The sequence below is a fragment of the Microtus pennsylvanicus genome, chromosome 9, assembly GCF_037038515.1.
Source record: "Microtus pennsylvanicus isolate mMicPen1 chromosome 9, mMicPen1.hap1, whole genome shotgun sequence".
Classification (NCBI taxonomy): Eukaryota; Metazoa; Chordata; class Mammalia; order Rodentia; family Cricetidae; genus Microtus; species Microtus pennsylvanicus.
Window position 1 is genome coordinate 33,680,141 of NC_134587.1, and position 22,510 is coordinate 33,702,650.

General features: G+C 38.9%; 1 protein-coding gene across 1 annotated transcript in view; it reads right to left on the reverse strand.

Annotated features, from left to right (window-relative positions):
- The window catches only part of Arhgap15 (Rho GTPase activating protein 15), a 606,047-nt gene that overhangs the window by 246,439 nt on the left and 337,098 nt on the right, over positions 1-22,510 (reverse strand). Inside the window, exon 9 of the mRNA XM_075985303.1 lies at positions 16,087-16,209. Within this exon, the coding sequence (XP_075841418.1) occupies positions 16,087-16,209 (123 nt within the window). The remainder of the gene's footprint in view (positions 1-16,086; positions 16,210-22,510) is intronic.

Here is a 22,510-nt window from a genome sequence, read left to right on the forward strand (position 1 = left end):
CCAAGCACCCAAGAAGATGTCAAATAGACGTTTGAATATGCAAGTCTGGAGTGTGAGGCTGACGTTTTAAGTTTGGAGAATATCAACCTATAGATGGAATTAGAAGTCACAGGGATGGAATATTTCAGCCCCAGAATGCTTGAACAGTGTCCAAGAGTTAGAGAATAAGAAGAATAGAGAAAAGAAAGCCAAGAAACTAGGATCAGGAGAAGAGCAAAGGCCACCAAAGAACTGTTCACTGACCCAAGTTTTATCATGATGGAATAGGAACCTGTAAACAAACCATGACTCTAAGCCCAGAAATCCATGTCCAGCCTCATTCTTTCTTAGTCCTTTTCCAGGCAATAACTTCCCATGATGGACAGAGATAAATAAGACGGTGTCTGAGTTCACAGCCCATCCATACTTTAAAAGGAGGATATTAAAACATGACAAATATTAAAAAATAGCTTTGGGAACAGAAGTGGGAATTAATGAAAGGGAGGGGGAAAAAGATAGTTTCAGCTCATTGGAGATTTTCAGCTGAAAGTGTAAAAGAGAATGAGAGTTTATTAAGTGAAAAAATAATATTCAAGGTAAAAGGGACTTTGCACAGTAGGACAAGATACGTGCCACCTCCTCCTCTTGTTTCTGTATGTGTGCATGCCTCCAGTCACCTAATCCATTCATTAGTGAATGGAAGATAAAACTGAGCAAGTGAATACATTTTATAAAAGTAAATGATTTACAGCTAAGGACAGTGACATTGACAAGGGAGGAAAAAAAAGCTTATTTCAGTTCGTGAGATTTAGATATTTGTTGAGCAGAGAGTTAGTTCCTAGCAGAGGGAGTTGACAATGATTTGTGCTTTTTATCCACCTGGCATCACCTCATTAGAAGCATAGGGAGGGTCAACAGAAGAAAGAAAATTGTTTATAAAATTGAAGTATATCAAAATTTGCTGGCTTCTCTAGTATTTGCTTACAATCACTTAGTATAGTTTCAGTGGAAAACTGTTCACGGAATTCACCTACTCAAGCACAAAACTAAAACTACCATCAAGTCTGATGGTCTTTAACTAAGGAAGGCCCACTTTATAGTGGGATGGACACTACTCGGGAAAAATATTTTTATTTTTGGTTTGACTTGCAACTAGGAGGAAAGAATCTGATGCAAAAAACTTAGGGCGGTTAAGTGAACTAATTCTAAATGACTCAATTTACCTTTTAAAGACAACTAACAGAGACTAAAGAAGAAAACATCATTCAATGATTAAGAACTGAAGGATTGTTTTGGGGCAGGGAAAGCACAGAAAATTTAACTCCAGAATTAAGCAAAAATCTAGGTACGAAGGCCATTTTCTCTAATATCAGCATAGATTCGCTAGAATCCCAAGTGGTAAAGACTTCAATTTATTTGCATGAATGCAGAGTTCAATAAGAAAAGACTCAAATTCAGTGGGAGTAAAACTGCTTAATGATTTCAAATATTGCTTGTAATGTATTAATATAACAGGTTTGAATATCTATAATGGAGTCTCTTTCATTTGGTTCTTAAGGGTGTTCTTCAAGGCACTAATGCTGAGCGCTAGGTATGTGCTGAAGTACCTAAGAGGAAAGCACTTTAGGTTAAAAGCACTTTCTCTCGCAGCCTCGGGTTAAAAGCTATTTCAGGATTCGGTTAAAGGCATTCTTTAGTCCTCCGCTTCAGCTTAGAAGTGGCTTTGATGAGAAGTGCTTTGAGGCAGGTAAAGGATTTTATAATAAACCATATTAAGAGCCTGGGAGTCATGTGGTTCTGTGGAGCACTGGGGAGGGTGTGTAAACTGTGCATACGGATTCCTGTTCTCTGTAGGTTGTTCGAAGCAATGTAGCTCACTAGTTATTCTGTGTAAAGAAACAGAAAACCAGTTCCAGCAATGTCACTGGAGAGAAGGGATTATGAGCCCAAATTAGAAGGCCATGGTGCACACATTTCTGAAAACAAGTTGTCTTTTTGGGATTTCTAGCCAAATACTGTCTGTTTCTTATTGTTTCAGCTCTTACAGCAGAAAGGGACAATTGAAAGACATTCCTATTTTTATTTATTTATTTTTTTTTAGTTTTTCTAGACAGGGTTTCTCTGTAGCTTTGGAAGCCTGTCCTGGCACTAGCTCTCGTAGACCAGGCTGGCCTAGAACTCACAGAGATCCACCTACCTCTGCCTCCCGAGTGCTGGGATTAAAGGCGTGCTCCACCACCGCCCAGCTGAAAGACATTTCTAAAACACCTTATTTTGCCCAAAATTTACCCACAAAGTTGAATGACTGGGCATCCCATTGTGAGAGGCCATTTTGTACCTCTCACGTTTTCTAGGTCAAGGCTGCTCTTCAGACCTAGTGATTACCCAGGCAATGGAACTTCTTATTGGGATATGAAGGGACTATAGAGATGAGATGGACACTTCAGTTGGAAGTGTCTAATGAACACAGGATGACAGCAGAATGAAGTCTACCATCTTTTATGCTTTCCTGTACGTGTTGATATTAGCTCAAGAACTGAGGTCAATGAGAGGTCTAAGAAAGGACAAAAGGCGTGTACAACAGCTATAGCCTGGGGCTAGGAATGAATTTCTGTTAAGAAAAGAGCTTAGACACAAAGAAATGGAGCAATTTCGCACCTTGTGAGATTCAAAGGCTCAGAGTGATGCTATAGGCCTTTGAAAACCATCTGCACATGCACATGGGGAAAAGCAAAGGGCCATCTTGTAGTCTCTGTTCTACCCAGGCTCAAAGGCGGGGTTGAGCAAGCGTGGGCACTGGGGCGTTTCTGTAATCTTAGTCGCCCTAGGTGGGGAAACCCATAAATCTCAAGGTTGCCGTTTGCCCAGTTGCTGTGATATTCTTTCTTAGGGCAGTCTATAGACAACAATGTCTAAAAGAGGAAGAAAAAAAGAACAGGAGGAGCCGGGCGGTGGTGGCGCACGCCTTTAATCCCAGCACTTGGGAGGCAGAGACAGGCGGATCTCTGTGAGTTCGAGACCAGCCTGGTCTACAAGAGCTAGTTCCAGGACAGGCTCCAAAACCACAGAGAAACCCTGTCTCGAAAAACCAAAAAAAAATTAAAAAAAAAAAAAAAAGAACAGGAGGGCCATTTGACAGTCCTCATTCTAGGCCATGCACTCTAGTAACTACTACCGGGAACTAGGAAGTTGTGTTCCTGGAGAGAGCCATTCACACTCTCTGTTAGGATTTTATGAGAATCAAGTAAGACTAGATCACAACACTTAATGTTGAGCAGTTAGTTCAGCAATATCTCTTCCCAACGTCTTTCCATCAACCTTCTAATGGAGATGGTTGTGTTGTCTACACTCACGAAATTGCTGAGTTAGAATATTGCTCTGCGGCAGTGCTAAAAAGGCTGACCTTACAGAAGGGAGGCACAACATATTCATCTTTGTGACCCAGGGTTTACATATTGTTTGGCACAGGGTAGATTAATAAATGTTTTAAAGTAAGTAAAATGCAAAAAAATCATCCAGTAGAAAAACTTTACATATAAACTTTTCATAGAAATATATTTAGCTTACAGTAGTCCAAAACAACTACACCAAATCATTGTTATCATCAAATTCTCAGCATTTTATCCCAACCAGTCATTGTGTCTCCAGGCTATCCTAAGTCAAATGTCTTGTCCCCAGTCCAAATGGTTTAACTCAGAGACTCAGACTAAAGACCAAAGAAAAAGGGAAACATTAATCCACACTTTCCATTTGTAATTTTCCCCAAATTTGTGACTTGAATGTTCCTTAAAGCATCTGGCATTTGATATATTACACCATATTTCTGAACATATATCTTCTTCACTCATATTTGGGGAGCTTTATGGAAGTGTGCACCCCCTAGTAACACAAGATTTCAATGTATATATCTCAGTAGGCAATATAAATAGCAATCAAAACTAAAACAGAAGGAAACGTAAGCCCATCCCCTGATTCAGCACAGAGCTAGTTACACAGAATGTTTCAGATGCTGCCTTTATTAGTGGAATGTCACAAAATTGTACCAAAATCAATCACTTTTGACAAATTCAGAGTGTATTCTCCCTAATCAGGAGAATGCTGTACACTGGCAAGATGAGACTTAGAAACAGAGCATAAAATTAGTAGTCGGTGTTTGTTACAGTAATTGCTCTTTATAAAATGCCAACAACCCTAAGAGGTATTATTTGCAATGTGTGAAGACAGATAATTTCATCACCTTGCCCAAATTTACAAAACATGTAAGCAGTAAAGACAAAACTAGACTTCAGATCTATTTTAAAATTCAGCAGTCTTGATGGTTCAAGGCGCACTGCTTTCCTCGATAAAAACAACACTGAACGAAACAGCAACAACAAAATAGGGTTTTCTTCTGACTAGCGTAGCAAGAGTCTTGGCTAACCTGTCTTTTACCATTACCTAAACACCCCATCAGTTCCCACACTCAAGGAAGGAAATCAACGTCCAAATATGTAATTATTTCAAGTGTGCCTAATACTGCAAAACTAAATATGGCTTTTGTGTTTATCACTTTCTGTCAAGAAAGTGTCATATATTTCCTTAGATGTCCTTGGGGTCTGGGGTTCAAGTCTGGTTATAACGGGAACGGTAGGCTCAGACCTTTTCCAGCAGAGACTATTCACAGCCTTTAGAGGCTATGCCTGATTAACCAGTACAGATACTTAATTTCAGGTTTCAGATGAGTGACAAAGGTCTGTACACAAACCTGAAGGTCAGTGGTCATGTCTACAGTAGGTTCTTAGAGAGTCTTAGCTGGTCCACCAGGAAGTAGCCTCAGACAGAGGCTTTTTGATAAAGTTCACATTGTAGCTGATGATCGTGGGTATAGATAGATGTCTTTGGCTATAACATCGAAAGTCTTTCCACTAAGACTTTACCTTGAAATGCTTATTCCAGCCATAGAATTCCCCCAGGCAATGTATCTTGTGTTCCAAAACCGAATTATGTTGCCTTGAACCAAGTAAGTCTGTGTGGTCTGTGTTTATCACCACTGGCTTGTGTCCTTTCACCCTCCCCTGGGGCAAAGGCACATTTCCTCCTGTGGAATTCTTATCTGCAAGCAGGAATTTTTCAACTCTCACACTAAATAGTCACGTCGGTGATACTTTCCACATGTCACAGTGGCATCTTGAGTTGAATTCCACCAACCTCATTACAGACCCCCCCCCCATTTATGTGCCTATGCTTAACGCTGCATTACAAACCAAGATGTTTTCCCCATACTGTTCACTCAACCTATAAGCATTTCACTGCATATCCATGACTGGGTTTGAACACAATACATTAGCCAGGCCAGCCTCAAATTTAGAGATAAGCCTGTGTCTGCCTCCCAAGTGCTGTGCTGAGGTGAAAGGCTTGCCAAGTCTGGAAGTATGTTTGATGCAAGGTTTAACATGCTCAATTTTCTAATATATTTTTGACTTTATCAACTGATAATTATGTGAACAAATTCATAACCAAAATAGGCTCTGTTCTTTGGACATGTTATTCATCTTTAAAACAACATTAAATGAGGTCCTGTCAAACGCTGTGCATAATATTGAATAGCGCATGCCAATTAGTTTTTAAGATAAAAAAATTGAAGCACGCTTAGAGTCTCAGTGCGTTTGACATGTGGAAGTACACAGTGTTCTACTCTTCACAAGACAATGCATGATGGAGTTCAGGGGCAATGGCTTTTCTGACACTTAGCTTATTTGTAACCTCAAGATATTAAGATATGCTCTGGACATTACTTTCAGACCATCTACTTTTTTATTTCCCAGCCTCTAGTCATGTGATAGATTCCTTCCTTGGGAGGTTAACTAAGGCCAGGCCTCTTCCCACTCTATCTTTTCTTTTGCTTGTACGAATTTGAGTTATAAGTTCAAAGGGACATGTTGGAAGTGATATATTCTAGTTAACGGCCTTCACATGTGTTTAACTTGGATGACATCTCCTCGAAAATTTCCTTCCTGTCTAATGTGGCTAGATAAGAATATCATTGAAGTATTGGCGCTCGACAACCATTGAAAGAGATTGGAATTTGTCTTTCGCTCTCTTTTAAGGGCATCACGTCCTATGGAAACATCAGTTCTGGTGGCATGTGATGGTCTTCAGAAACCATCTACCTAATAAAAGCCCAGTCCAACAGTTGTGTGCATTTCGGGAAGGTGTCAAGCTGGGTAATTTTATAATTTTTGTCCAGATGTGGAGATTATAATTTGGGCAAAATTCAAGAAGTAAATAGTATCAAGATAATACTTCTGAACAAAGTTTAAGAATTAAATATATACCATATTTTCTTACACATATTGATCAAAACACACCACCAAGAAAACAGGATGTGACCTGCCAGCTAAAAAAGGTACTGAGCCATATGACAAACATAGATAAGAACAATGGGTTAATATAAGCTACAAGAGCTAATAAGTATCCTAAGCTAATAGGCCAATCAGCTTTATAACTTATAGAGATCTCTGTGTGATTTTCTTTGGGGCTTGCTGGCTGTGGGGTACCAGATGGGACAAAAACCCCAACAAGCCAGCCCTCTTGTTACAGATCAAAACATTCATGATTTGTTTTGTTTCCTAAATTAGGAGATCTTTTCATGTTTGGTTTTCTTGCATGTATGAATGAATGTATAATTTTCTACTAAAATTGCCTAATATATTTGAAACTCTTGTTTAAAACCAGGCAAATAATTCCTGAGATATTGGGAATATGCTAATGGGCACAGTGATTTAGATTTTATCTCAAAATAGTAAAGTGAGACGGTATATGTTATTCAGCTTTATAGCTCCTCAGAAGACCCAAATGCTTTCTCAGTTAGCTCTATGAAGTGTGTGTAACATTTTTAATGGGATATCAAAGGTAAGATAGCAGAGATATTTAAAGATAGATCATAATTAGGGCAGAGAATTGTAAAGAAAAGGCCTGGACTCTTGGAAAAAAACATGTTATAGAAGGCATGTATTATAAACAGATATTTCTTATAAACTTTAAATACTTCTGAATTCTTTTCTTTACTGGGTCTTTTCTCCAGCTACTATTAAATTGTGAAAATATATTTAATAGAACTTGCTTCATGTAAGGTATAGCTAATTTTAGGAGGAAGAAAACGTTTCCCTATTTCTCTTTTACATGCTTCTCTTTCTCTTGTCTGAGAAGAAAAATATTTAGGTCATGTTTTTAAATAGTGAAAACAATAATAACATTTCCCAGGGAAATAAGGAAGTGAAGATGAGGTTTTGTTTAACTTATCTGTGATAAGACCCTTTGGGTCTCTGGCTTTAATGAGTTAAAGCGAGAGATATACATGACACTTCAACCCTTCTATTATGACAGTTTATGCTTCCTATATAGGTTATTTAACTCCAATGCCTGGGAAATAGACCCAATTACCACCTTCTGGAATGCTACTTAAGTTAAACGTTCCCTGCAGATTAGAAATCTACTATCCAAAATATAACTCGGTTTCTGAAGAATTATTTCTTCTTTAAGCTCCTGAATATCTTTGGGCAATTTAAAGTGTAGACCAAGATTTCTTGAGAGTAACTATGCTAGGAAAATGAAAGAAAAAAAAATTTCCCACAGTACTGGAGCCTGTTTCTAAGAGTTCGTACGTCCTGTGCCGATGTACATTTTAATCATGCTCTCTTTCAGCTGTTATCAATTTAAAACCAATGAAACTCCCACACTGAGTCCATTTGAGCAGTCAATTTTAATATCTCCAGGCATCTGTAGTTATTCTGAATGGGCTGCAAAAGCAGGGCTAACAAGTTAAGCTCTAACCATAAGTCGGCACAGGCTGGTAAGGCATACATCAAGCACAGACAGCTAGTCAATACTCCAGTGTGAAAAACCAGCTAGCCACTTTAAGAAGAGAAATATATTCATAATATGTTCGGCAGTCTGTTTTGCATTTCTTTCTTGATGGCTATGATTTCTACTCGTAGTCATCAACAGGGTGACTCTCAAGCACCCTAAGAAATGCATTTAAGGGAAAGGCGGTTGCTTTTGTGATCTGCATGCAATGTCTTTGAAAGAATGAGAATGGAGAGTAAGGGAATGCGCCTTTTTGTGACTAAATGTCTAGAAAGTGTCTTCAATGGACATTTTTTTATAAGAAAATAGCCATATGTTCTGGATCTCTGAGCACGGACCCTACTTCAAATATTATGTCACTGTCAGGCCATGTGTCTCCATGTTGTGTTTGGAAAACATGGCTGCCAGAAATACCTCGTCCCCTCTCAGGAGTGGCTGCAAGGCGGGATCTGCCTCCTGCAGACAGAAAACGACATTGAAGGAGGAGTATTCCAAGGAGATCAAGGCAGTCACCACTTCCATCAAACCCTTTCTAACTTTGGGCCATGGAGCCCTGGGGGAGGGAGTGCAGGGTGTTTATGACATTTAGCCGCTTTCCCAGAACTCTTTTATGTACTTTTATCTTCAAAAAGAAAGAACATATTAAAGCGACATAACTGAGGAGGAGCAATACTACATAAAGTTTATGTTTTCCGATCTGTTGCCCCAGAAAATGCTTTGATAGAACACACTTGGAGCAACACAGATCATTTCAAAGAATATCTGAGCGATAGACCTCTTCATATTGCAGTTTGGCTGGCACGGAGAGACAGCTAATTGTGATTAATCAAATTCTGATCAAACATATTCCTTCCTGCCCCAGACAAAAGTAAAACTGCAGGGAAAGAACGCTTTCAATTGGAACTGTTTTCCTAATGAATGCAGTTTATATGGGGCTGGCTGACGTGTTTTCTTTTTAAGGCTGGTTCACAGCATCTTGCCCAGACTGGCCTTGAGCACCTGGGCTGACATGAGCCTCCCATATCAGCTCCCAGAGGATCAGGGACTCAGAGCAAGCACCACTACACCTGGCTTGAGGATGGTTAATTTTAAATCATTAATCAGGTAGGGCAATAAAACAAAAAGGAAGTTACTTTATTTAGAAAAAAAATATACTGATGTCATTTCTCTATTTTGTTTTGTAAATTTATGGGGTATTGGCGACTGATTATATATAGGGCGATTTATTATAGATATGAATTTGGGGGTGTTTGTAAAGCCAAACTGTCAGTGATGGTAAAAGATACTGAGGACACTCCCTTCATCTTAGGATATGTCAAGATGAAATGTTGACATCAATACTTCCTTGTTTGTAGCAGCCTAGCACATCTGCTGAGCATTGTCCCTGATGAGATGCTTGCTGAGAGAGCTCCGGTGTGGGGTGATTTTTAGAGACACACTCAGCCTACGCATAGTATAGAATCTTAAATCTTACTTATATCACGCAGAAGGACAGGGTAGAGCCAGTTCTCAGATATGTGGTCAATCCATCTGTCTGGCTGCATATAAAACATTTCTTTATGTATTTGTTCCTTCTCTAGATCAGGATGAAATTACGCTCCAGTCTCCTGGAATTAGCTACTTCAAAACAAAATGAAATCAGCAACTAATACTTTGTATGGGGAGTAGGATTATAAAAATTAGAGGGGGAAAAACTCAGTATCTAAAACTGGCTTTGGAGTTGTTCACAGGTTCACAGAGGCCACAGGAAGGGGGCTCTGAACATTGACAAAGGGCACATGTCTTTTCAGAGAGCAAAGATTTAGGATATGATGAGAGACATGAACTATTCATTAACTTCCTGTTTATAGCGCAGAAGACATCTGACACCTAAAAGAAATAATATATCAGTCTGACTTTTGGTTATCTGCAGCTAGTCAAGAACATGGTTTGAGCCAGGTGGTGGTGGCACACGCCTTTAATTCCAGCACTTGCGAGGCAGAGGCAGGCAGATCTCTGTGAGTTTGATGCCAGCCTGATTTACAAGAGTGAGTTCCAGTACAGGCGCCAAAGCTACAGAATAAGTCTCTCTCAAAAAACCAAATCAAACCCAAACAATCAAACAAAAAAGAACATGCTTTGGAGAGTGTTATCCAATGAGTTGTACAAAGATGGCTTGTTTTAATTATAAACATGTATACACAGACATACACGTTTTGAGTTAGTGTAGAGTGTGTATGCTTAAAACATGGTATACATTCACAGGATGAAGCCAAGCACAACATAACTTACAACTGCTTCCCTTTTCTGGTCCTCATCTTCAACTTATTTTATTTTTATTTATTTATTTATTTTTGGTTTTTCGAGACAGGGTTTCTCTGTGGCTTTGGAGCCTGTCCTGGAACTAGCTCTGTAGACCAGGCTGGTCTCGAACTCACAGAGATCCGCCTGCCTCTGCCTCCCGAGTGCTGGGATTAAAGGCGTGCGCCACCATCGCCCGGCCCCTTATTTTATTTTTAAAATTTATTTATTTTGATTTTGTGTTTATGGGTGTTGTGCTTACATGTATGTCTATGCATCACAAGGGTGCAGTTCCTTCAGAGACCACAAGGTGTCAGATTATCTAGAACAGCAGTTACAGGTGGTTGTAAGTCACCATGTGGGTGCTTGAGATTAAATTTAAGTCTCCCATAAGAATACCCAGTGATCCTAACCACTGAGTCATCTCTTTAGCCTCTCAACTCCTCACTTCACAGAAACCTGATAGTCTTCCAGATGCAAGATTCAAATACACTATTCTAATTGGTACTAGAAGTCTACTAGCCATAAAGAGTATGTGTCAAAATTCCAGATATAGGATGAGTGTGTTCTGTCTAAGCATGGGGCTTGGAAATCATTAACTACAAAGCAAATGCCACTTTTCTCTAGCATTTTCAATCCATTTTTGTTCAAGCCCATTTATGTAGGGCAAGCCCATGGATCTGGAGGGAAGATATTACATTCTGACTAATATCTGTAAGAAAAGTCTATCCCCATGAGAAAATAAATCCTTGAACCACAAGCAAACCAATTTGTTAAACTGGCTCATCATTTTTCTCTTCCCTAACTAGGAATTTCCCTTTCTGGATCTCATTTTCTTTCATTGTCCCAAAGTTGATATGTTTTTAATATCCCATAAGACCTGATCATTTCCTCCCAGGCTAACAGGCTGTTAAAAGACATAGGCTACCCAGGTGCATGATTTCCACCATTTCTCCATTTCTCATGGTGACCCAAATTTTATTACTGAAGAAAAGCTAGCTATGTGGTACTCTGTTAACCATACATTTACTTCTAAGAGCCTTTAAATAACAGGAACCGCCCAGGACCTATTAATGCAAAGGAACCAGGAAGCTTGTAGGCCAAGATAAAGAAGCTTAAGGTTGGCTATTAATTTTGGCTAATATTAAATCATGACACAGCTCACATGTAAGGATCACAGTTCAATTATGAGCCATAAAGAAGTTCGAAGAAAAGAAGATTTGTAAGATTTTTTTTAAGCACATTAGTATATATTGGAGAAGCTATGAGAGTGCCTCATGCCCAAGTAATGCCAGACCCACGCCCGAGTGTATAAATCCAAACACAATTATTCTCAGCCTCACAGTGAGAGGTGGCAAAGTTGAGCATGACTCTACTAAAAACTGCATCACAGTGATGCTCAGATAGAGGTTTCCTTCTGGAATTCACAGTGGGCTAATAAGATTATCCTGTCATCTTAAGTTCTACCAAATTATTCAAAAGTACTTTTCTTTAACTCAGTTATTTTAGTATTCATAAACACAACTGGGAAACATAAGACTGACTTGTATTTGTCATAGGAATGGTGACTATTTCTTTATTTCTCAATATAGCTGATTTTTTTTTTTACAAAAGTACTGTGACTTTTCAAAGACATTTTCTTCTTTGACAGAAATTTTTAAACAATTCGTTTTGCTTGTGTAGGGGGTGATTACTTAAATGCCCCTGCAGTTAGCTGACATGATCAAGTGAATATTGCTGGGAAAAACTAGCTAATGCCAGCTTACAAATGAAGATTCCAAACTAACAAATAAAAGATTACAAACTAAAGAGAATCAGAAGGATAAGACCAAGTTCTCAGCTCACTTTTTTTTAAAGATTTATTTATTTATTTATTTATTATGTATACAGTATTCTCAGTACTCTGCCTGCAGACCAGAAGAGTGCACCATGAGTCACCATGTGGTTGCTGGGAATTGAACTCAGGACCTTTGGAAGAGCAGGCCGTGCTCTTAACCACTGAGCCATCTCTCCAGCCCCTTCAGCTCACTTTTTTTTGAAACTAGTGTGTTCAGTGTCCTTGCCTTTCTAAGGGATTTGCCAGACATTTGAGCAAAATAATTGGTCAAAAATACAATGAAATAAGTAAACTGAAAGATTCAAGTGAAAGATTCCAAGAATGAAAGATAGTAGTTTAAAATAAAAAATTAAACTTCCAAAGTAACAAAAAATTCTGTTATGTCTTAAAGAAAAGCCATACACACATACGTAGTTTTAACTCAGTGAAAAGGAACATACTGAGTGTTAATGCTGTTACTGACTGTGGCTAAGTGAGTGCCAAGTTTACTCGCATGACGTGGAAGACAATGAGGTATGCAAAAGGCACAGAGAAAAAGAAAGAAATCCAGATAAAGAATTATTGATACTCTTATTAAGACTGAGGAGTAATATTGAGAATTCTTTCAGGCTAGGAGAAAAATTAATATTGGAAAAGCAATTCATTCTGGTGATCTAACAGTGAGACAAGAACTCAAAAGAGGAACAGGACACACATGGGAGGAATGTGTCAACACCCAAACAAAAGGAAGATCATTTTAGAGTTGAAAGGAATCAGTATCCTTGGGATTAAGTGCTAAGCAGAATAAATTAGACAAGTATTGTCAACTATATACATCATCTTGTTTATAAAACTAAACACAAAGTACCAAACCATTTTAATTTGAAAGAGAGAAAAAAGCAACCCTTACTGTATAAAAGGTTAATTATAAGAATGGAGCATTTAATTCTGTCTTGTAGAAGTAGTGGAATTTTATATCCAACTGAACCACTGATACAGTATGTGGGCATTTGTTGGGGAATAGTACTTAGTAATAAATTGCTTTTGTACCATGGACAAGGCAATGGGTTTGATCCCTATCAACACACACACACACACACGCACGCACGCACGCACGCACGCACACACGCACACACGCAACCAAACCAAACAAACAAATACAAAACCTCGCCCTAGTTGGGCTGATGGAAGTTTCAGGACTTCTAAAACAAACACACAATCAAACAAGCCCCCTAAATGGTAGCTATATTGAAAGTGTTTTCTAAATGAGTTAATGATTTTTGTCTCAAAGTAACAAAAGGGGCTAGAATAAGAAGGAGTAATCATGAGGTTTCCAGAGAGCAAATACAACCCAGAACACTTAGAGAAAAATCAGAACGTAATAAGTCAACATTTCCAGCTGAGGTTTCCTTATGACTTTAGAAGATAACCAGAGAGAAAAGCAGGGGGTAGAAGAGCAGAACAGAAAGACAGGAGAGAAAAAGCCAAGGTAGAGAGACAGAAAAACAACAACAACATCAAAACCAGAGAGGGAGCTGCACAGAAAAATCACAATAAAAAATTCTGATGGATTTTAACTGGTGAAACAACCTTGGGAAACAAGAATATTAACATTATCCCTTGTGGGACTAATCAGCCCATGGAGTTTATAAAGAACTTTAAGAATAATAAAGCAACACACCACAGCCTTAAAGATACAGACAATCACACAGATCGGAAGCTCGTCTCCTGAAGGCTTGTGAATAGAAACCAACATGGTGTCCCCTTAAGAGCAAAGTGGGAATGGAGCTAGAAACATTGCTTAATAACACATACTCTGAGTTTCCTCTGTTATCTTTACATCTTTAAATAGATTCATATACTAATGATTAAATATAGAAGCCATATGGTATTAATTTCACTTGGGTTCTATATATAGTGAGAGAATAAAACAATTTTCTAAGACACAGCTCTTTTGTTTTTATACCAGGAAGCCTTGGTTGTTCCTAAACAACAAAAGCCCAAACACCAAACAATTGTTACCTTTTCCAAAAGCTGTAAACCCAAATAATTCCTATGTATGAACATCAATGCTATTGTTTGAAAGATTACAACAGAGAAACTTGGATAAAACTAAAGAGCTAGTAAATTCCATAAATGAGTTGTAGTTATGAAGAAACACACCCACTCCCCTAAAATGCCCCTATTTGCTCACAATCTATATATAAAGCTGATTCAAACTGTGGGTCCAGCGAGCAGCTCACTATAATAAACTCATACATCTGAAAAGGGCCCCTTCCTCCCTTAGGCAATGCAAATCCATTTGGACAATTTCAGAGGTTATCTTGTGACTTGTCATTTTTATTATATTTGGTATGGCTGTATTTTTCTCAATAGCTATATTATAAAAATTATAAAATTCCTCCCCGTCAAGTGACTGTCTGGATCTAGATTTTAATCTGCAGTCACGTCTTACCAGGACCCCATGGCTCAAAAGCATAGGTTTTGCCTACAGGGCTGTGACTACGTGTACTTTGTGGACAGCACACGGAGTGTCACAGTCTATAAGGTACTGGCTTCTGTCCTCTCAGTGGGGTTCAGTGAGGACTGGCTAAGGCCAGAGCTCGGTCCCCTCTACCTTTGGAAACAAGTACATTAGAGAGCAAACGCTGGAAAGTATTCAGGGCCTTAGCAAATCAACCCTGGGTCTGGAAGGTCATTTAAAGAAAGTGATGCAAATGCTCCATTTAGAAACAGTGCCGATTCGTTTATAGAGAACACTAGCACTCTTTCTAAATACTTGTCCTCTTGAAAGAGGTTTTCTTTCTTTTCTTCTTCTTCTTTTTCTGGTGAAATTAACAGTGTAACTATTCATCATTTATTTTTATGTAACGTTTCTTAACTGATTAAAATTTTGATTTTTACTTTCTCCCTTGACTCTGTCTTAACTATGAAAATTGTGCTGAAGTGTTGAATTTGACTAGCCAGATGCTTTTAAAAATTGGTTTAATGCCATTTATCTTGCTGGAAAAAAAAATCTCAGTGAAAGCCTTGAGAAAAGTTCATAGATAAAATTGAAACAAGCCAGGAAGTGACTACATTTGCATAACTTGATCTGTATTTGGAAAAAAATATGCCGCTGAAGACAACAATGGAAGCTTATCAAATCAGAATTACACATAGATTTTCCATAGCTCTGCTAATGAATACTGACTCATCGGTGAGCTATGGGGAAACCTCAATGGAGCTCTAGTTAGGAAAGCAGGCAGACATCAGTCAAAGAGCATTAGCATTGGCTCCGAGGCTGCCTTCTCAGGCCATTCTAGAGGGTGCTGGTGAGGCCAGTTTGCTCCCCTCATTGGAGCCAGATCCTACCACTGAACCAAGAGGCTGTTCATTTCACTGCACACACACACATACACACTGAAGCTTATGGGAAAGTTGGCATTGTGTGAGCTGCTAATGAATTGTCTCTATCTCTTCAGTAGACAGATAACTTACACCTGAATCTTTCTCAAGTTGGGCCATCTAAAGGATGAATCCAAAGGCAGAAGTGACTGAAGGTTACTGGATGAGGTTGACTTGGCAGTGTGTCGAATGCCCTCCCCAGGTGTGTGTAACACATGGGGAAGCTGAGGTTCAGGAAAATCACTTCACGTTGTCAACAGAGTTATCTGGTAGATCCAGAGCCTGAATTCCGATTATTGTCATGCACGGAACTGTCTTTCCAATCTCATGGCTAGCATAGTTGAGGATTATTTTTCTACCTGAGATATATTTGCAGGGGGAATCTCCTTATTTTGCTTCATGCTGAACTGTCGTCCTCTAGGCGTCTCTGGCTTTTTTCCTAGCATTCTCCAAGACTCTGGTTTCAATGACCAGATACCACTACTGAAATCAGGACCCATTTGACAGTGAAAAGGGCTACTGATACTAAGTAGACTGGGAAAAGAGATGTAAACAGTACAGGCCCATGGGAAAACACGCTGTCACTCTCGTGGGGCATCTCCCAGGACAACACTTCTCTGCTCCTGGTACAGAGGCCAGGTCCTTTGAGGCCAACTCTGGCTATTTCTTTTCTCTATAATCTCATACCACCAACTTTATTTACTCAAAGGGTCATTTTTCTGGACAACTATATTTTCTTCCATTACAGAGCAAGCCACAAAAACGATGCGGTCCCGTACCTTTAATGAGACCCTTTTCTTGCAAAGTTTTCAGAGAAGGTCTTCGGGAGATGAACTTCTTCAGTCTGCTCTTCACACGGTTCTTATCACTTGTATCAGATGCACTGTGATGCAGCCGGAACACTGAGGAATGAAAACAGAGTCAGGGTTTTGGTTTGTTTTTGCTTTTTTTTGTACATTTTTATTCGTGATTATTACTTTGTATAAGAACAAACGTGAGGCAAGTTACAGAATGACCACGTGGAGGGCTACCAGGACCCCTCTGTCTAGCTAGGGCAGAGGAATAAAATTTGTCTACACGGAAGCCTTGTGCTATTGTATCCAACGTGCAAAGAGAAGAGGGCTAGCTAACTCATTTCTATTTCCTTTCCCTTATGTTTAACATAGAAACCTTCCTCTAGATCTAAAAACATCTAAAAACAAAGTTACAGTCAGAAAAATAACCTATTGGAGGAGCGCATTAGCTCTGCTAATTTTAAGTAATATTGATTACATACTAGATCTCCCTACATAAGGTATTGTTTTGAAAGGTTTACATACACAAATGATTTTGCTACTCTTCTTTTTTTATATCAACTCACGGGATTTCTTTCCCTGGGACGCAGCCACTTCTTACTCAAATTTATAAAATTTGCCTCCAAATTTTCCACATTCCTCTAACTCCTCTGCCCTCAGATCTTCGTTCTATTTTCAGTCAAGAGTGTGTCACACTCAGTCCTGAACCAAAGTCTGCTGAGCATCACACTCGATACTGAGTTAGGAGAATTCAATGACAAAAGTAACAAATGGAATAGACTCTGGGCTTTCAGAGAGCCTATGGTCCAGCCATATTTACAGGCTGTTATTATTAATTACCGATGGCAATTTGATATGTCTGTGAGCTAAGATAAATTCTATATCTGTCTCTACTATTTTAACCCAATTATCGACAAAAATGTGTAGTCTGTTTTTAAAATCTGCCTTGTTCAGACAGTAAAAAAAAAATCTGTAATCAGACATGAAAGAGTATGTCTGCATCCTCCTTCCCCCAGCTCGGACCCCAGACAGGAACAAACTTCAGTTGGCAAGGCTAGAGGTCAAGATGAAGCACCCAGCAGAAGCAGGCGGACATCCTGCCTACCTGGTCGCTGTGGAGAATGATGGCATTTTATTTTTAAATTAAGTTTCAAAAATTGGTTGGGATCTGAGACGATGTGCTATATAGAACGGAGAACAATACTTATCATAGAAAAGGACCATAATGCGTAATTTTACCCGAAAATAATTGTTTTCAGCTATCTCTGTTTTAGGCCAGATGACTTGTAGCTATAGGGCACTTTTTATATAATCTCCGCAGGTTGCCAGCGGCACCTCCTCATTGGACGTGACAATCAAAACCACATAGCCAAATGTACCTTGGAGGGATGCACAATTGTCCCTGCTTAAGAATTATTGCTTAAACAATTTGGGGCATTAATATGGCACAATTAAACCCTCCTTTCTGGGTGGTAGAAGCTTTATCAGCACACCGAGAGAACAGCTTACATTCTGGCCTAGGCATTGCAAAGGACCTCACTGGTGTATGAATAAGAATAGTTAATACCTAGTTAATACTACAGAAATGGAAAGAGTGATGGAGTATTGCCACAATATTAACTACTATAAATAATTAAATATATATATTTATCATACTATACTGTAATCAATGGTTCCAGGTCTGCATTTCTGTGTGAGGCTAAAGAACACTTAGTGTCCTTCAAAGACACATGTCTTGGAGAGATTTCATTCGATTTCACAGAACTGGTAATTGTATGGAACAACTAATTTAAGTTTTTCCAGGTTGCCAAAGATTCTGTTTTTCACTGCTTTTCTCGCCTCAAACCCCTGCAATTCCCATGCCACGGTGTCAAAAACCATAGGACCAGGCAGTGTAGTTTTTGTCTGCTATTACAGAGCTCATAAACATTTGTGACTAAAAAGTACTTTGCAAATTAACACACACACACACACACACACCTCTACAAATGTTACATTATGAAAATAATTATGAAGTGAGTTATATCTTTCTGGAACCCCCTAGGTATTCCAGAGATAGTATTCTTAATTAGAGAGATATATATGTACATTATATTGTTTCCAATCCCACCATCTGGCTCCACATGTGAGAAATGTCTGCAAGGTGTATTGGATTGTATGGGAAATGTTTTAACTTCTTTCCTTCTCATCCAGCCTTACAGCATCATGGGTAGGGTTACACAGTTTTGAACAGAGGCGGACTCTCCATAGGTGCTTATAATGATGGCCTCCCTGAGTGTCATCTTCCATTTCCCAGAGCCGTAAATAATCATCCTTAGAGAAGTCAGATTGCAAGGCCTTTGCCATCAACGCTTTGTTCCTTTCGTTCTAAGGGGAGTTATGAAGACGTTAAAGTCAGTAGAAGCCTGTAATATATGGCCTACTTTTTATTAACCAAATAACTAGAAAGAAAGTGCTATAAATACAAAATAAAAATGTAAGAGACGCCTGGCTATGAAGACAGGTCCATCCCGGGGCCCTGCAAACGGCAGTAAAAGCCTTTGAATATTGTGGTTTACAAATCTGATGTTAACAGCCAAACTTATAAAACAGTTTATGCTTTTCTGTTGTCAAGGGAGAAGAACTTGCCAAATTGTTCATTTTAAGTAAATACAACATAAGCAATTAAGAAAAGCAAAGTTTAAACACATGCCTGTGATAATCAGGACAGCTCGCTTCTGATCTCTCTCCTGATCCCACAGAACAGTGTTCCTTTCATTTTCCCACAGCACCCAGTGACCCCACACATACTTTTAGAAACTTGTAATCACACAGTGCAAATAAAAGGACACTTTACTGGAAAATACACAGTGTGGTACAATAATCCATCATTTATGAAAAATAGAATTCAGCCTTTTCTTTTTCCTCAGAGATTTAACTACTTTTTGAGGGTGAAACTTCCTGCAGTTTGAAGATTTATGTTAAGCCAATGAGCAGTTTTTTTCCATTCCCATTTAAACATTTTATTTGAAAATGAAAAGAGCTGTAAGAGATACGGGTTGAATTCTAAAGCAGTTAATCTGATTTACAGAGGAGAACAGGAATGTCCCTTAATTCTATGTATTGTCACCTCCATGTAAGTTAGTTTGGTTGTGCACACTTTCCAGGGTTTCTGGAAATAATGCATATATTTCCTTTATATTTTCCTCTTAGTTTTCCACTGATTGTAAAATTTTCTTTGAAGCTCAATAGCATTTTTTTTTTCAAAGACCAAGAATCTTTTTTTTTTTTTTAAAGTATGCAATTTAAGTCTGAGCACATAGAGGCAAACAGCACTACCTTTAAACAGGATTCTTAACCAGTTGAGAGATTTAATTGGTGCTAAGGCAGAGAGGTGCTAGGATCCTGCACTTTGGAAGGTATTAGGATGGCGAGCTTTCTCAGATGCTCTTCAGTTAACAGCATTATGTGTGACAGTAAGCATTAACTCAACATAAGTCTTCTACCCAGGCCAGTCTTTGGGGAGTTCCTTGGTACCTCTTGTGCATTTTTTTTCCCACAGTAATGGAGGGAAGGGCCACACAGTGTGGATGATGGTCATCTACTACCATTCTATTAAGGCTATGGGAACCACAAAAGAAAACCCCAAATCTTCCAGAATCTAACAGTTTGGATAATATAATCCAGGATCGTGTATCTGCCAGAACTTTGCTTGCTTGGGACTTATTTTGAAATATTTCCTTTTCCTGCCAAACTGCTGTTCTCGCAGTATTCCCATGTCACAATTACATGTTTTCATTGTTATTTTTTTATATTTGGAAATTCTAGGAGAGCTAAGGCTTCAGAAATGTCACTAAAAGAGAGCCGAGTTGCTACTCCTCAGAAACACAGCACCGGGCAGTTTTCAGGGCTACTTCCTTTCATTTTACGAAAGGCATTTTGCGTGAATCAACCTCAGGTGAGGCTAGAGAGTCCCGTTAACAGTCAGGAGTTGCCAGCATTTCAGCTTCCATTCAAGAGGACATCAGGGCTAAGCTGGCAGGAATGGTCAGTGCAATCAGTTTAGCACCCCATGGTGTCCGCAGCGAGAGATCCAGAAAGAAATGTCAAAATAAGGTCAAACCAGACTCTTCATCCTCAGAGGTTCTGAGGTACTTCTCAAACCATCCCAAGGACTGTCCCGACAAGCGTGCTGTTGTTTCAACTCAGGTTTTCCAACACAACTTTCTTGTATTTGGGGGGTCATTCTGTATTGATACCTTCTTACCAGTACCTTACCCAAAATTGATGGAAAAGAAAAAGGACATTCATTATGTTTCGTTTCTGCCTTTGTATGACTCTTCCCAGGCTGTACACACTTGGGCTAATGATGGGCTTGGACTGGACAGACTTTCCAGCATGACCCTTCCAGCAGGCGGGTCTAGAGCATGCAGGTTTTAAATGTTACTCCCTACACTAGAGGGACAAAGGGGGAAGATTTAGGCTTAATACACTGTGGGTCATTTACTATCTCCTTCTTTTCCATATGTTCAATGTAAATAGAAGCCATAATTTCAACTCTCAATATATAGTTTGAGAAAGTAAGTTATTGAAACTTTGAGTGACTCACTCAAAGTACAAATCATGATTAAGTCTGGAAATAATTAGCAGAGTTAATGCAGGGATTTTAACAGCAGCGCTTTGTTTTAACTGCTTCGTTCCCACTTCGACATTGTAAAAATACGAAACAGACGATTTGATTCATAGTGGAAGAGTTTGCATACATCATATGTTCAGCGGTCCATATTTATGCTCTGTACCCTTTTATGGAGAAGTGAGAATTCATATAGTGAAATTGTTTACTCTCCGAATAAATTTTCTAGCTAAATAGTCAAGTCTGAACCCATTTTTATAATCTCAGTGTTATTAAAAAAAGACGGCGACTACTATAATTCATCCCTATGTAAATTCCATGGCTACTTTTCCAAGTAATATGTGTATACATGTCTTCCTCCTCTAATGAGTTCACTGTCGGCGAATTACTCATGGTTGCAATATGCAGCCTTTCTTTCAGGACAGATTTATCAAGTTTCTTTTTATGATCGAGAGTTCAAAAAGATCTTTGCACTGCTGTTTGAATTTATACTTCATTTCCAAAAGAACAAAAGGGGAGAAGAGAAAGTAGACCTTAATAGCCTCCAACTATTGGACACGAAGAGAAACACAATGTGGTTGTTCCCTGAAACAGGACCATCAGCAGGGTAAGCTATGGGGCCAGCTCATTAAAACATTCTTCTATTGACCAGCTATTTTATCTTGGTTCCTCATGAATTGACACAGTGCCAGTAAACTCTTCTGAGAGCCACTCACAACTTTGATAAATTTGTTAATAAAGTAAGTGGCTCCTGAGCTAAAGCAGTAGCTGGTTTTAAAATTTCAATTACGCGAGAGAAAGAGAGAGGTAGCATGGGTCATCCATCCAGACAGAAGGTACGTTGCGGTAGGAACCTGTTCTCCTTGAGCAAAGGTGGTATATTAAAAGCAGAAATGGGTACTGCCATGATAGGAAACAGGCACAGCCCAATTAAACCAAAAGAGCCTGACAGAACATGTGAATGTCAGTCTCCAAAGATGATGGACCATGGAGTTGTAATCATGGTAATTAATGGCACAGCAGAGTTCTAGAAAATTCCCATCCAGACATTTTGTGAAAAAGGAAGGAACATTGCAGAATAAAAAAAAATTACGTTGAATGGTTTTGATTATTTCAAGGGCAATCTGAGCCAAACCCTAAAATCCACACTGTTGAATTAGGGGTTATTTAAACTCTCTCTCAGTGCGCACACTCACAAGGAGAGCCAGTAGAATGAGTGTACACTAGCTTCCACACTCCAGGAAATGTGTAGAGATGCATTTTGACAGGTATGGAGCAGAGCGACAGAACTGTGTCATTTTCCCTTAACTCTCAGAATCCCTGGTCTTTTGGATGCTACAACATATCTTTAGAAAAGAATATGCTATTCTACATCCAAAAATTGTCAAGCATGAAATTTGAACCAAAATAGAAACACCCACACACATACACCACCACCGCCACCACCACTACCACCACAACCACCACGCTCATGTATGAAGAGTGTGGAGTGAGAAATGTCTTAAAAATTAAAATAATATTTAGTTAGAAGAAACATTTTAAGTATGTATTTGAATTATAAACAAAATACAGGGCTGATGAGTAGACTCTGTGGGTAAAGGTCTTGCCAGGCAAGCAATAGACAGAGTTTTAATGTCCAGCACCACATGAAAAGCTGGACCTCATACCAATGTAGCGCTGGGTGCTAGGGGAGATAGGTGAATTTTGAAGTTCATCCATCATCTAGTCTAAACCAACTGCTGAGAAGGAGGTTAAGTGAGAGACTTCACTTTAATATATAAAAATAAAAGGTAGAAA